General features: G+C 35.3%; 1 protein-coding gene across 1 annotated transcript in view; it reads right to left on the bottom strand.

Annotated features, from left to right (window-relative positions):
• Positions 1-10,192: 10,192 nt before the first annotated feature.
• LOC145246897 (diamine acetyltransferase 1-like) overlaps positions 10,193-16,060 on the bottom strand; it is a 40,905-nt gene continuing 35,037 nt past the window's right edge. The window contains exon 5 of the mRNA XM_080108769.1: positions 10,193-11,194. Within this exon, the coding sequence (XP_079964895.1) occupies positions 11,024-11,194 (171 nt within the window). The 3' untranslated portion in view covers positions 10,193-11,023. The remainder of the gene's footprint in view (positions 11,195-16,060) is intronic.

Here is a 16,060-nt window from a genome sequence, read left to right as displayed (position 1 = left end):
GATTTTGTTTTTAAGTAAAATTAAGGAATTGATTTTTGAAATATTGTTTGTATCCATCTTTATTCTTACATTTTGGTAGCTTCATCGGCTGTTAACCTAACTTTTCCAAATGTCACAACGAGGCTCGTCTGCGGGACCTACTTCTTTAAGCTGCACTAAATTGGGTAGTTTTATATATGTTCTTTAATTAAATAGTTTGGGGGTTTTGGGTTTTTTTTTTCTTTTTTGCAATATCAACAAATTTTTATTACAAATCATTAAATTCGGAAAAAAGTTAAAAGTTCTTAAAAAAAAGTTTATTTTTAAGAAGGTATGTGATGTTCCTATTCACTTGGCCCCACCCCCCACCCCACGAGGGCATAGTTAAGCACAAGGTCGGTTTTTAATGTGGAGAAAATCCAACTTCCCAAAATGGGGCAGTCTGGGTAGGAACAAACATTTAAATTAACTCAGTCATGAAGGATTTCTCCTCCACTGACCAAGGACAGAAAAGATGAAGTGCAGCATTAGAACAGATACTACACTGCGATCTTGTGAGTAGTTTCAGTCATAAAGGAGACCAAGACAAAGAATAGGAAATGACTCCAACTGGCTTTTTGTTTTGGACAACAACATTTATTTCCTTGTCGTTACGGCCATGATGTCACCCATGTGATCTTGAACGTTATCTTGTCTCTCTCATGATCATTCTCTTTTTTATAGTTCCTTTTTCCCCCACTGGTGACATTACTTTGCCTGCATTTATATCTGCACAGTGTTACAGGTAAGCATCATTGTCTAATAAGAAATTCTCAAGGCTGAACAACATATCAAATTTAGGATGTCCTCGTTTTAGCAAAACATGAATATTGAATCATATGTTCACACAACTAGAAATTATAATATAATAATAATAAAATTTATACTAGAGATCTTTGGAAATTCAACAGCGGACTCTTTCATATGTAATATATTGATTTTCGCATTCTGTGGATGTTCAGTGTAAATGGAGACGCCTTGATATTATTGTACCTATTTACTATGCCTCCCCACGGGACAGAGTTAGACACCAGGGTCGTTTTTTAACGTGGAGAAAAGGTACAAAAATAAAAATTGTCTCAGTCGTGAAGGATTTCTCCTCCACCGAAAGAGAACAAGAAAATGAAGTGCAGCATCTGAAGAACAGATGGTATTTATTTGCTTCCCCACTGAGCAAATTAGGCACAAAGCCGTTTTTTAATGTGGAGAGAGGTGGGAGGGGGAAGGGAAAAAGGGGACCAGCTCCCGATGGATGGGAAATGGGAGCTGGATAGTGACAATTGGTATGAAGGGTTTCCCCTACATTGACCAAGGTCTGATATGTGGAGTTACCCCCACATATGGTCTTTGCTTGCAGTATCTGCCGGAACCGATACTACACTTTGATCTTGGCCCGAAGGCCAAGAACGGAAGAACGCCTTGATATTATTGTAGCTTGTTTGTTAAAACTGTAAAAGTATTTATCTAAGCTAGCAGGGATTCCCGGCATAACCCAGACCTAAAATATGCTTAAATATGATATTTTAATTCCTGCAGATTTCATATATATTATTATAGAGTTAGTGTTCTATTGATTCTTATCTCTACAATTATATAAATGCAAATTTTATGTGTGTGCGTGCGTGTGTGTGAGTTTGTTTTTTTATAGACTCCGAAACAACTGAAGAAATTTTCATTAAAATTTTAGTGTATAAGTCTGGGAGTGATCTTAGTAAAGTTTTGTCACAGAATACCCCTGATAATTACCAATAATCGATAATCGAAACCGTAATTTTAATTTATCATCGGTAAAACCATTTTTTTCATGTTGTCATTATGCAACAATGATAGAACAACGGGCCGTGAAAATTCTATTGTGGGTAAATTGATTTTGTTGTTTTTTTTTTGTTTTTGTTTTTTGCATGACGTGGTCTGTAGGTTCAAACCCCATACATAAATTTCTTAGTGTTTTTTTGTTTTGTTTTTTTTGCTAACTGGAAATAAATTTCTTAGTGTTTTTTTGTTTGTTTTTTTTGCTAACTGGAAATAAATTTCTTAGTGTTTTTTTGTTTTGTTTTTTTTTTGCTAACTGGAAATAAATTTCTTAGTGTTTTTTGTTTTGTTTTTTTTGCTAACTGGAAATAAATTTCTTAGTGTTTTTTTGTTTTGTTTTTTTTTGCTAACTGGAAATAAATTTCTTAGCGTTTTTTTGTTTTGTTTTTTTTGCTAACTGGAAAGAAGTTTATATAAAATAATTTTATAAAAGAAACAGTAGGTTCTCTAGAGTGCAATGTAGAATAACATATATTTTGGACTAAATTACCGCACGGAGGCATGTGAAGCTTCCTCCCGGGCGATTTCACGGATTTCGGTGACAATAAAAATATAGGAGTGTGAAATATTCGTTGATCATCATTCAATCCCAGGAAACATTGGGTTTCCCTTCTAGTAATATAATAAAATTTATACTAGTGTGATCTTTGGAAATTCCACAGTTGACTCTTACATATGTAATATATTGATGTTGGCATTCTGTGGATGTTCAGTATAAATGGAGACGCCCTGATATTATTGTAGCTCTTTATTATTTAAGTATTTATCTAAGCTAGCAGGGACGCCTGGCATAGCCCAGTCCTAAAATATGATATTTTAATTCATGCAGATTTTGTATATATAATTACATAGTCGGTTTTCTATCGACTTTTATATATTATAAAGTTGTGATTTCAAAAAAGAAAAAAAAATAATCCATATGACTTGTTGGAGCTTAGTTGACAAATGGGTCCTATTAGATATAAAACTTTTTTTTGGACCCTATCCAAGAGGGAGAGGCTAAATGTAGATACACCAGCCCAGATGTGGCACCAATACTCCATGCATGGGCGAATGGTGGCCTTGTAAAGGTACAGGATACTCTCAGGTGTGAGTAGTTTTCTAGCTCGATAGAGGGAACCTACCTTTTTTAAAGCAGCCTTTGCAATGTCCTCAATGTATTTGTTCCAGTTCATATTGCCTGTGAATATTAAGCCAAAGAGTTTGGAGGAAAAATTCTCAGATAAGGTGTTATTTGTCATGGATAGCAGTGGTTGGAGAGGCGTCTTTTCTCTGACAAACATGGATTTAGGTAATGTTGTCCTACTGTAATTATTTTAACAGTCATCTCAGTCACTAGATAAGACACACAAAGCCAGGGCTCTAATTCGCCTCCAACTCCACTCTAGAGCCAACAAACAACTCCCTCCCAAATTTCCCTATGCGGACAGAAGCCACAATTGAAGATCTGAAAATTACCTTTCTCATGTCTATGATATTATAAAAATCTTAGATACCTCCATGGCGTATGGGCCTGATCTCATCCCTGCTATACTAATTAAGAAATGCTCAGCTGAGCTAGCCCCCATACTTTCCAAACTCTGCAACAAATGCCTTGTTGAATCTTGCTTCCCTAATAGCTGAAAAATCTGTAGTACCAGTGTACAAGAATTCTGGCGAAAGAACTGACCCTCTCAATTATTGCCTTATAAGTCTCCTCCCTCTCTTCAGTAAAATTTTTGAGATGCTAATCAACCAAGCACTTGTCCACTACCTTGCAAAAAGCTAATCTTCTTTCTGAGAAAGAATACAGATTTAGGAAATATCGTTCTACTGTAGATATTTTAACAGTCATCTCTGAACACATACACTATGCACTGGTTAAAGCAGGTGAATATATCCAAGGCCTTTGATAAAGTCTGGCATGAAGGGCTGCTAATGAAAATCAAATCATATGGTATAACTGAGCGAATACTAAATATAATTAGATCCTTCTTAGAAAATGGGATCATCTAGGTTGTCATTGATGGACATACATCCAAGCAGCATAACATTAATGCGGGTGTGACTCAGGGGTCGATCCTTAGACCATTATTATTCCTGATATTCATCAATGACCTCCCCGATAATATTGCGTCCGAGATGGGTATATTTGCTGATGATACAATGCTCTATAACATGCATGAGGGAAGAACGGATGTCCATAAATCTAAGACAATGGAAGAATCCTTAGAAAATGACCTCCAGACTGTAGAGGGATTGCAAATAGATGGTAACATTTAATGCTACTAAGACTAAGCTGCTTTCCTTTAACAATTACAAGACTCTCTCCAACCACTGATATCCATGACCCTACAAGCTCTCTTTCACAGACGTGATGTTGCTAGCTTCAGTTTCGTTTATAAAATTACTAGCATGGGTTCCTGACGTTGCCCGCGTGTTTGGAGGTGTGTGTTATGCAACAAAAAAAAAAATAGAAAAAGAGCGTAGTAGGCAGGCAGGCAGGCACGAACCTGTATCGCGAAGGAGGAAAAGAATGTGAAAAAGAAAAAAAAACATGACGTCATTGCTGTTGCATCCATCGCCAAACCGGAAGTGACGTAGGTTTTAATTAAGGCTCGTCAATGGAAAACATGGGATAACTTTCGAAAATATTGGTGAAAAAAGCGACCCCTCCCTGTAGAAAAGTGTCCAGTTGAGGATGAAAGAATCAATGTTTTTAACCAATTTTTTGATATTTGCTGTTCGAAGGCTCGAGCTTCAAAACAATATCAGTCTCATGAAAATCCATCACCTCTATCGAAAGTTTAAGGCAGACATACAAACATACATTGAAACAGTCAGGTGAGATTTATACAATAGTCTAGCCTGGGTGTAGTAGGCAGCCTCGTACCTATAACGCGAAGGTGGAAAAGAAAGTGGAGGTGTGTGTAAGGGTGTTGGTTGAGCAAAGAAAGAAAAAAAAAGTAGGAGTAGTAAGCAGGTTCGAACCTGTAACGCGCCAGAGGAAAAAGAGGTGAAAAAAAACCCAAATGCTTTCATCAATGAGGTTACCGTGGTTGTGACATCACAGGCGTTCGAAATAACACCTTTTATGCAACGTCGTTTGCGCAAGCTTTGATTGACTTGCAAAAAACGTCACCAAAAAAAACCGACCCTCCCTGTAGAAAACTGTCCAGTTGAGGGTAAAGGAATTAAGGTTTTTGGTCAATTTTTCGATATTTGTCATCCGAAGGGTCGAGCTTCAAAACGATACCAATCTCATGAAAATCCGTCGCCTCCATCAAAAGTTTTAAGCAGACATACAAACATACATACATACAAACTTACTTTTAAACAGACAGGTGAGATTTATATTATAGACTAGCAGGGCTACCCGGCGTTGCTCGGGACCGTATAAACAATGAAAAAACAAAAGCAGATATTGAACATATGTTTTATTCTTAGGGGAGAGGAATCTTTCATCTCAAGTTTTAGCGTTACAAACAAACATTTGTCTTTTATATATATAGATAATGACAGGTTTTTTTGGGGGCCCCCCTCGAAGATAACTGATCAGTTGACCAACTTCTAGTGGTCCGTTTGACGTGAAATTTCGATATTTGTCATCCGGGTGATGGGGCTTCGATATGATACCAAATTTGTCAAGTTTGGTTCCGTCTTTCAAAAGTTTTAGCGTTACAAACAAACATACATACACACAGACGTTTGGCTTTTATATATATAGAAGACAAGCAGGGGGGGAGGTACCCGGCATTGCCCAAGTGTTTGGAGGGGGTGGGGGTGTTAATGAAAACCTAAGAATAAGCGAAGTAAAAATAGAAAACACTAAAGCGGGGGGAATCAAAATATTGAAAAAAAATAAATAAAAAATAACGTAAAGCAAACGAACGATGTTAAATGTAAAAATCGAAAAAACAAAAAAGAAAACAGAAAAACAAACGTTAAACAAAAAAACATGTGAAAAATGTCTTAAATCAGCCTGTTTCGATATTAAAATTTTAAAAATCGGTGGGTACCCGGGTGTTTTTGGGTGTGTGTGGTCGGTTGGGGGTGTTAATGAAAACCTAATTTAGTCAGTTCTTCTACTATTTAAACTAAATCAGGTTATGACGTCATCTGACGCATGCGTAGAACCGGTCGTCGTCATGAGAGGACGGTTTTTGTTGACACCCCCACCCTGTAGAAAATTGTCGATTTCGGGGTGAAAAAATTAACGTTTTTGGCCAAATTTTTCGATATTTTTGGGGCAAAGGATGGAGCTTCAATATGATATCAAGTTTGTGAATTTTTGTTCTGTCTGTCGAAAGTTTTTAACGGGCACACAAACACACATACAAACATACATACACACATTTTCGCTTTTATATATATATATATATATATATAGAAGATGTCATGTAGAGAAAACTCTTTTTTGCTCTAAAGTTATCTCCCTTGCTAAAAAGGAGTTTGAAACTCTAGTTCACTGCTCCTGGATTTACCAAGACAACCAAACAGAAAAAAAAAAAAAAAAAAAAAAAAAAAAAATATCTAATGGAAGACACTTAACGATATTGGCTCAACTACAGACAATTACAATTTCATTTCACAGTAATTCTACATTGTAGAGATCCCTAGATGCCGGAAAGCCTCATACTCTAATAGTTTCTTCCCTTGAACTTTGGAATTCTCTCCCAGTTTACTGCTACCTTGACTGTACTGACATGCAGAAGTTTAAATGTAATGTGAACAGAGATCTTGCAGCTCAACTCCCTACATAGTGGCCCCAAATAGTTCCAAGTGGCAATATGTCTTGTTTTGGATTAAATAACTGTAAAAAAGAATTTTCTTCAGGTTAGTAAATCAAGCAAAGCAGATGAACTCCCGATTCGAAATCTGCAGAAAACAGTGTTGGATAAACATTGGTTCCTGAGATTCAAGACTTCTTGCTTTGCGTAAAAATAAGTTTTAGAAAAAAAAAAAAAAATCAGGATTAGTTTTGTACTAATTTGTATTTTATAATAATTTATACTGGGGGGTGCGGGCTGGTATTTCCAGATCGTAAAATATGCTTAAATATGATATTTTAATTTGCCCAGATTTCATATATATTATTAAAGAATCGTGATTTCAAAAGTAAAAAAAAATATTTGGGTGCCATCAGCTAGAATTGAAACCAAAAACAAAACTGTAGAATTAAAAGCTGGTGATGTTACCACTGTACCAATGTGACATGCATATGAACTGATTAAAAATTAAAAATCAACTAAGATGAATGAAAAAGTGTATAACGATTTCTTCAATTTTTACCCATTTTTGACCCCTAAAAAACTATTTTAACCGGCTAAAGACCCATAGTTTCGAAAGAGACAGATTTTGAAAATATGGAGACAGACAGACATATAGCCGTTTATATATTAGATTCCAAAAATAAGTATACACATAAGTGATTTGATTTTTATTTACAAAAAATAAAAAAAATTTCGTTCTGTACGACAACATTTGCTAGTAGTAACTAGCAAATGTTGTCGCTGTTGTAGGGTACTACGCATAGTTGGATCACTTGCTACGTAATTTAAGTATATCAACAATGAAATTAGTGAATACAGAGAATCTAAAAATCTCACCAGAAGTTTTATTACAAATGAAGTTTAATATCAGGAACCAATTTTGACCTAACACCATTTGCTGTGGACTTTGAATAAGAGTCTTTCTGGTTTCTTATGAACCATTAGTGTTGATCTATATAGAATCGTTTTTAGTGTTGATCTACATAGAATCGTTTTCATCCATTTATTTCTTCCTATTGAGTAGAAAAAAAATATTAAACTAAAGAGTTCAAGTTATGAACACACATGTTAAAGACAAATACGATGAAAACATTTTCAACTAATTTTAATATTGAATTCAGTACAGTGTCTGCTTCAGTTGAAGTTTAGGAGGACTTCATGCAGACCAAACAACCTTGAGGCACGATTTTCGTGAGCTCTATGGAAAAGTTCAATTCGCCTTACAAAAAACAAATAAACAAATCGATTTATCTATCTGGTCAGGCTCCTTGCCCGGACAAATGCGACTCTCTCCAGATTTCCTTGTCTTTCATCTACTGTCTCAAGTCTTCAGGATCACAGTTGGCGTCATGTGCAATTTTTTGGATGTATTTGAATCTAGGTCATCCTATGTTTGTGCGCCCGTGGCATGCAGTCCACAGCAATACATTTCTCACCAGCTCTTGCTTGCTCCTCTGGCAGTGACTGGCAAATGGAAGACGTTGCTTCCTGATAGTAGTAGATATGGCAGGTAGGTTGCCATAAAGTTGCTGTTTTCTGGGATGATCTTGCCAAGATATATTTAACACTGTAGCATACGGGTGTACATGCCATCTAGCTTTCTTTCCAATCTTTTGGTAAGTGTCCAGGTTGTAGCACCGTAAACAACGACAGACTCCACCACTGCTCTGAAGAACTGTATATTCATATATTATTCCTTAATTGGAATTGTTTATTTTGAGATGAGCATTTTTATGTTAATTTTTATTTTTATTTCGGACTATTAGTCTCATCTTTATTAGTTGTTGTTTGTTTGTTTTTATTGGTTCACAACGTTTCGGCCAACTTCCTCTGGCCTTCGTCAGGTGGTAACCGCGACGGATAGGAACTTCGAATCTCCTAACTGCATTCTCAGCCATCACTGCCATCCGTAGTTGTCGTCGTCTCACCACATTTTTGACCAATTACCTCTGGCACGCTTTGGGTGGGATTGAAACCGCTATCTTCAGACAATGTTCACCTGGAACCGTAGAGATTCAACGTCTCTATCAACTGCGCCACGGGCCCCGAAGGGCGATCAAGGTTGGATTCTTTGATCTTATAAATCCACATTTATTCATTATCTGAATTTCCATAGTCGGGTCCGTACCGATTGGTATATATATATATTATTCCTTAATTGGAATTGTTTATTTTGAGATGAGCATTTTTATGTTAATTTTTATTTTTATTTCGGACTATTAGTCTCATCTTTATTAGTTGTTGTTTGTTTGTTTTTATTGGTTCACAACGTTTCGGCCAACTTCCTCTGGCCTTCGTCAGGTGGTAACCGCGACGGATAGGAACTTCGAATCTCCTAACTGCATTCTCAGCCATCACTGCCATCCGTAGTTGTCGTCGTCTCACCACATTTTTGACCAATTACCTCTGGCACGCTTTGGGTGGGATTGAAACCGCTATCTTCAGACAATGTTCACCTGGAACCGTAGAGATTCAACGTCTCTATCAACTGCGCCACGGGCCCCGAAGGGCGATCAAGGTTGGATTCTTTGATCTTATAAATCCACATTTATTCATTATCTGAATTTCCATAGTCGGGTCCGTACCGATTGGTATATATATATATTATTCCTTAATTGGAATTGTTTATTTTGAGATGAGCATTTTTATGTTAATTTTTATTTTTATTTCGGACTATTAGTCTCATCTTTATTAGTTGTTGTTTGTTTGTTTTTAATAAAAACAAACAAACAACAACTAATAAAGATGAGACTAATAGTCCGAAATAAAAATAAAAATTAACATAAAAATGCTCATCTCAAAATAAACAATTCCAATTAAAGAATAATATATATATATACCAATCGGTACGGACCCGACTATGGAAATTCAGATAATGAATAAATGTGGATTTATAAGATCAAAGAATCCAACCTTGATCGCCCTTCGGGGCCCGTGGCGCAGTTGATAGAGACGTTGAATCTCTACGGTTCCAGGTGAACATTGTCTGAAGATAGCGGTTTCAATCCCACCCAAAGCGTGCCAGAGGTAATTGGTCAAAAATGTGGTGAGACGACGACAACTACGGATGGCAGTGATGGCTGAGAATGCAGTTAGGAGATTCGAAGTTCCTATCCGTCGCGGTTACCACCTGACGAAGGCCAGAGGAAGTTGGCCGAAACGTTGTGAACCAATAAAAACAAACAAACAACAACTAATAAAGATGAGACTAATAGTCCGAAATAAAAATAAAAATTAACTGTATATTCAGTTTGTCAGTTTGTCAGTTTGCCTTGAAGTCCGTACTGACTGCAGCTTATCCAATGCAGTCCAAATTTAAGTTTTAATCTGGACATAAAAATGGTTTCTACAAAATTTAATTTCGAATTCTGTTTTATATTTTAAAAAAATAATAAAATATAAAAAATGGTTTATACAAAATTTAATTTCGAATTCTGTTTTATATTTTTAAAAAATAATAAAATAATATATAAAATGGTTTCAACAAAATTTGATATCGAATTCTGTTTTAAATGTAAAAAAAATACTAATAAAATCAAATAAATGGTTTCAACAAAATTTAATATCGAATTCTGTTTTAAATTTTAAAAAAATACTAATAAAATCAAATAAATGGTTTCAACAAAATTTAATATCGAATTCTGTTTTAAATTTAAACAAAAATATTAATAAAATAAAACAAAAAAATGGTTGCTAATGACATTAAGATTTCCAAATCAATGTGTCGTTTTGCAGCCAAAGATATGACTATTAAATTCTGTATGAAACTAAGAATATAGAATTTTTCTTAGAACAAAAAATTAATTTATTAGTTATGAATTGTTTGAATAGACTTTTGAAACGATAAAACGTAATTTAATAAAATGAAATTTAAAAAGTTTACTTTTTTTTTTTTAATAGATTAACAAACTTTGTCTTCATTCTCAAAGATTAATCTGAAGTCATAAAAAGAATAATAGCCAATGAAACTGAGATGGTAATGGGAGCTGCTGTTTTAGAGGCAGATTATCTAAGGGATATAACTCTCATTGACTAAGACAAAAAACATATTTTGAAAGAAATAATTTGGGAGGCTACTCATGTAGTTGATAGGGATAAAAAGTTGTTGATTTTTTCGATTAGCCAACAATGAACAAGTTATGGTATGGTAATGTTTGAAGGTTGCGATAACAATTTTGTATAGTCATTAACAATTTTGTATAGTCACTGTTTTTTTTTTGTTATATATAATTACATGAGAAATCATATTCATTTAGTATTACGCATATAAAATTGAAAAAAAAAAACACTGTTGAAATGTATCAAAATTATGTGAATAAGATAACCCAAAACAAAATGGCCTCCAAATTTGACCTGATGTTGTTTTCGTCCAAAAAATTAAACTCGAATCTTCACTCGAAATGATTTCTACATTTAATAATATATATTAATAATGATATAAATTACTCCATCTTGGCCAAAATTTTTTCCACCTGTTTCGAAGTGAGACGGAAGATCTGACCAGCGTCCTTGGTGACGTCAACAGCGCCATGCCGCTTGTAAAACTTAATAGCCAGTTGATTCCAGTCAAGAACACACCATTCCATCCATTCGCATTGCTCTTGGGCAGCAGTCTGAAAAAAAGAAATAAAGACAGAAAAATGAGGCACTGACGGATTTATGAAAATTTATAATGTCATGGATGACCTCGTGAAGGTAATCTCCCACATTGGTGAGTCACATAGTGTAACATGTTGGCGCCTGAATCCCTTGCCAGGGGAGGCACATACGAAAGTCCATAATATACACAATTTTTTATCACATATTGTTTGACATCAATCTATATTAGGGGCTTCCAAAGTACAGCCTGTAAGCCAGATGCAGTCTGTCAAGGTCTTTAATCCAGTCTGCACAGTTCTTATGGAAAAAAGAGGACAAAATATTCAGGAAGAATTTTAAGAAATGAAAGTTTATGAAAATAGTAAAATGGTTTTTCTTTTTGTTCGGAAAAAAGATTAAAAGAATAAGTTTTGGAAAAATCAAAACTAATCAACAAAATAGCATTAAACACTTCACTTCGTATGCGTTTTCTTTTTCTTTTTTTTTTTTACTGTTGTCATTATTATGTCTTCTAAACCTGCACATTCATCCAAGAAAAGTTTCTTTTTTAAAAGAGATTGGGGTTTACTTAATAAAGTTTTAAAACATTTTTTAATGATATAAAAACTACACAATGCTTTAAAAATAATATACAGAAAAATCTTAGGACCCTCCCATTTTATTTCTGTAGAAATATATTTTCTTATGATATATATCAATCCTTATTTAAGAAGCTGAATGTAATTAAAGAGCACTATAGAGAACTAGCTGTACCTTGGCACGCATTGCTGTGGCTAGAGTTGGTGCAATGGAAGAATCCCCATCTATTTTGAACTCTATCAAGGCAGGATAAGTTCTTTCTAGCAGTTCCTGCCCAGATGTGGCAACAGTACTCCACCCTTGGACGTACCTGGCTCTTATATAGATAGAGAATTGCATCAGCAGTGAGATATCTACTGGATCGATAGAAGGATCCCACCATCTTTCCAGCGGCCTTGGCAACGGATTTAATGTATGTGTTCCATTTAAGATCAGGAGTAAAGGTCAAGCCCAGAAGCTTGTCAAAACATGAGGTCTCCCCAAGACGAGAGCCATTCATTTCAATTGATGCCAAATGGGGATCAGAGCGTTGATGATGTAAAGATAAAAGCTTGGTTTTAGATGCATTAAAAGTAACAAGCCACCTCTTTCTCCATTGTACCACTTGATCAAGATCAGAGGAGAGAGAAACTTGGTCGTTTACGGTTTTAAATGTGCTACCATAGATAGTAGTGTCATCAGCATAGATGTCTACGAATGGTGTAAGGATGTTATTTGGAAGATCATTAATATAGATCAGGAAGAGAGTTGGGCCCAGGATGGACCCCTGAGGGACTCCAGCATAAATACTGTGAGCTTCTAATTTCTGCCACTACTCTTATGAACCTATCAGAAAGAAATGATTTAATAATTGAGAAGACATTTCCAGCTATACCATAGCTAGAGATCTTGTGAAGTAAACCTTTATGCCATACTCTATCAAAGGCCTTTGATATGTCAAGAGCAATTGCCCTAGAAAGGTAGCCTCCGTCGAGAGATTCGCTAATCCTATGAGATATAACTGTAAGCACATCTGCTGTAGATCTAGCAGAACAGAAACCATATTGTGTGTCACTAAGAAGGTTATTTTTGCTAAGATGGTTAGTTACTTCTCTATTTAACACAGATTCCAGCAACTTACTCATGACGCATAGGAGACTTATTGGCCTGTACTGTGAGGGAGATGAGCGATCACCTGAATTCTTAAATATGGGGCATACTGATGAGATTTTCCATGGTGACGGGAAGCAATTCTCCTTAAGACAACGTTTAAACAGTTTTGTAAGGATGGGCGCTAGTTCAGGTTGAAGTCTTTTGAGTACTGTAATTGGAATACCATCAGGGCCGGTTGCTTTACTCGAATCAAGGTTTTTGATTAGCTTGGCAACATCACGTACAGGTATTTGTATATCACATAGCATGTTTTCTGATACAGGAGGAAATATTGGAGGTTGGCAGTCTTGGTCACAAAGGTTAGAATTAGCTGCAAAGTTCTTGGCAAAGAGTTTGGCTTTGTCTGATGCTGACGAGATTACCTCAGGTCCATTTATGAGAGTTGGGATAGAGCACACGCTTCTGTTCAGTATTCTGTTTGCAATTTGCCAAAACTGGTGGGAACCAAGCCGCTGCTCAGCTACTTTGGACTTGACGGACTGAGCATACAACTCTCTTGCGTTCTTTATTACTTTTTTACAGTGGTTGCTGGCAGTTCTGAAAGTGGCTTTAGTCTCAGTACATCTATTCCGTTGGAAGCAATGGAAAAAGTGATTTCTATGCGCAATGGCAGCAGCACATTCTGGAAAGAACCACGGTTGGCTGTTAGTTTTTAGCTGGAATTTTTTCGAGGGTATGAAACGGTCTATACCTACAATTAACCATTCCGTCAGGTCTGATACTATAGAGGACACATCCTTTTTAAACATGGAATGCAGAGGTAGATTTGATATAAATGTACGGAAGCTATCCCAGTCAGCCATAAAGTATCGATATACTGTACAGTGGAGAGGTACATCTGGGGACTTATTACATTTCATTTTTATCTTAACTGATACAACTGAGTGGTCGGAAGATCCAAGTGGAGACAGAACAGAAGCTGAACACAGTTCAGGGCAAGTTGTGAGAAAGAGGTTTAGGAGACTTGCATACTGGCTGTCAGTATCGGGCACACGGGTGGGTTCGTGAACAATCTGAGTGAGGTCATAAGCAGTGGAGAAATCATGACAGAACCTCCCCTCATCATCGGTCTTGTTTGAGTGAGTTAACCATTCCACATTGTGAGCATTGAAGTCTGCACGGACATGAATATTAGTTGAAAGATCTGTCAATTTTAAGTCTACAGACTCGAAATTTGACATAAGGGTTATTGAGATTTGGGAAAATCTTTTTAATCAGTTTTCAGCCAGAAATTTGCCTTTCAAGAGGTCAAAGTTCAACGATTTGACCTTTGAAAACTCTACCAAACTCCTCTGCCAATTTTTGGGTCTAAACACTTGAAATTTTAGATGTAGGTTACTTGGACATGGCTCAAACTTTTTAATTTGATTTGAGCCCAAAACAATAAATGTTCAGGGGTCAAAATTAGGGTCAATTTTTTTTTTTAATTTGACCTCTGCAGTCTCTTCCAAATTACTAAGCCAATATTTGGTCTAAACATTTGAAATTTTACATAAAGCTTTTTAATTGGTTTTTGGCTAGAAGGAGTCAAAGTTGAAAAGATTTGACCTTTGCTGTCTCTAGCAAACTATTCAGCAAATTTTAGGTCTCAACATTTGAAATTTTACATAAATGCTATTCAAACACACAGCAAGCTTTTTAATTAATTTTTGGGCGAAAATTTGTCTGCCAAGAGGTCAAAATTGAAAAAGTTGACCTTTGCAGACTCTACCAAATTCCTTTGCCAGTTTTGGGTCTAAACACTTGAAATTTTAGATGTAGGTTACCTGGACAGGAGTCAAACTTTTTAATTATATATATATATATTTCTGTAGAAATATATTTTCTTATTATATATCAATCCTTATTTAAGAAGCTCAATGTAATTACAGAGCAATATAGAGAATAAATGACAAAATGTTATCTTCCAAAATTCATGATGTTGACCATCTTATAATTTATTCCTTTAATTCAGTTGACTTATACAATTTTTGACAGTATCTGTTTTGTAGCGCAAAATCAATCACTTAATTATTATATCAATCAACTCATCAGATAAAATAGTAATGAAGGAATTGAAATATGATTAAAATCTGAAAATTGAAAGAGAAGCTGCAAATATTTTTCCATTACGCCATATTGAATTTTTATCAAACAATGTCATTAAACCCAACTATCCGTACCAACAATTTTAATTAACTTATGAATCTTCTACCAAAAATGTTCTATTTAATAATTAGTAAATTTATTAATTCTAATTTTTTTTATACATACTTATGAAAATAATATCAACAAATTATAAACTATTATACATGTTTGTATATACGAAACTAAACTAAACTAAAAAAAACAAAAAAAAAAAACGATTGATCATTTTGGTTGGTAATCATAACTAATCAATTGATCCAAATTGCACTACAAAACAGATACTGTCAAGAATTGTATAAGTCAACTGAATTAAAGGAATAAATTATAAGATGGGCAACATGATGAATATTGGAATATAACTTTTTGTCATTTATTCTCTCTCTCTCTTTATATATATATATATATATACTAGCAAAAGTACCCGTGATTGACTGGGTTCAAAAACAGCCTACAGAAAAGGGACTGATTTATGAAAGTACTAGCGAGGGGTACCCGGCATTGCCCGGGTGTTTTTCGGGGTATGTGAAAAAACCCCAAAAATGTGAAAAAAAAAAACGAAGACTTCACGACGCGCAGTTGGAAAATAATTGGAAAAAGTGTTTAAAAAAAAAAAAAAAAAACAGGTGCGCGTTTTTGATTGACGTGACGGCGATTGGTATTCAGCAGTTACGATTTTGTGCGGGACAGTTTTGAATAAATCGGTTTGTTTGTTTTTAAAAACCCGCTCCCTGTTTATTAGGAGGAGCGAAATGAAACCTACAGTCTGATATGACGAAGTCGACATTGAACAAACGTTACTTAGCTCTCTTGAGACAACTGGCTTTCGGCCTGTGATCAGAGTCGAGTTTCGCTTTTTTTTTATACCGAAAACCGAATGTAACGCGTGCCCATGCGGGAAATGTGGAATAATTAACGTTTGAAAGTCAATAAAATTAAATAGACAAGCGAGGTCCGCGGGTAACTCTGAGATATTACAATTTCTGGATGATATAAACAGTTTTAAGAAGTTGTGAACCGAGCAA

This window comes from Euprymna scolopes, chromosome 24 (assembly GCF_053919585.1).
Source record: "Euprymna scolopes isolate OS-2025 chromosome 24, ASM5391958v1, whole genome shotgun sequence".
NCBI lineage: Eukaryota > Metazoa > Mollusca > Cephalopoda > Sepiida > Sepiolidae > Euprymna > Euprymna scolopes.
This window is presented reverse-complemented; position numbering and strand designations above follow the sequence as displayed.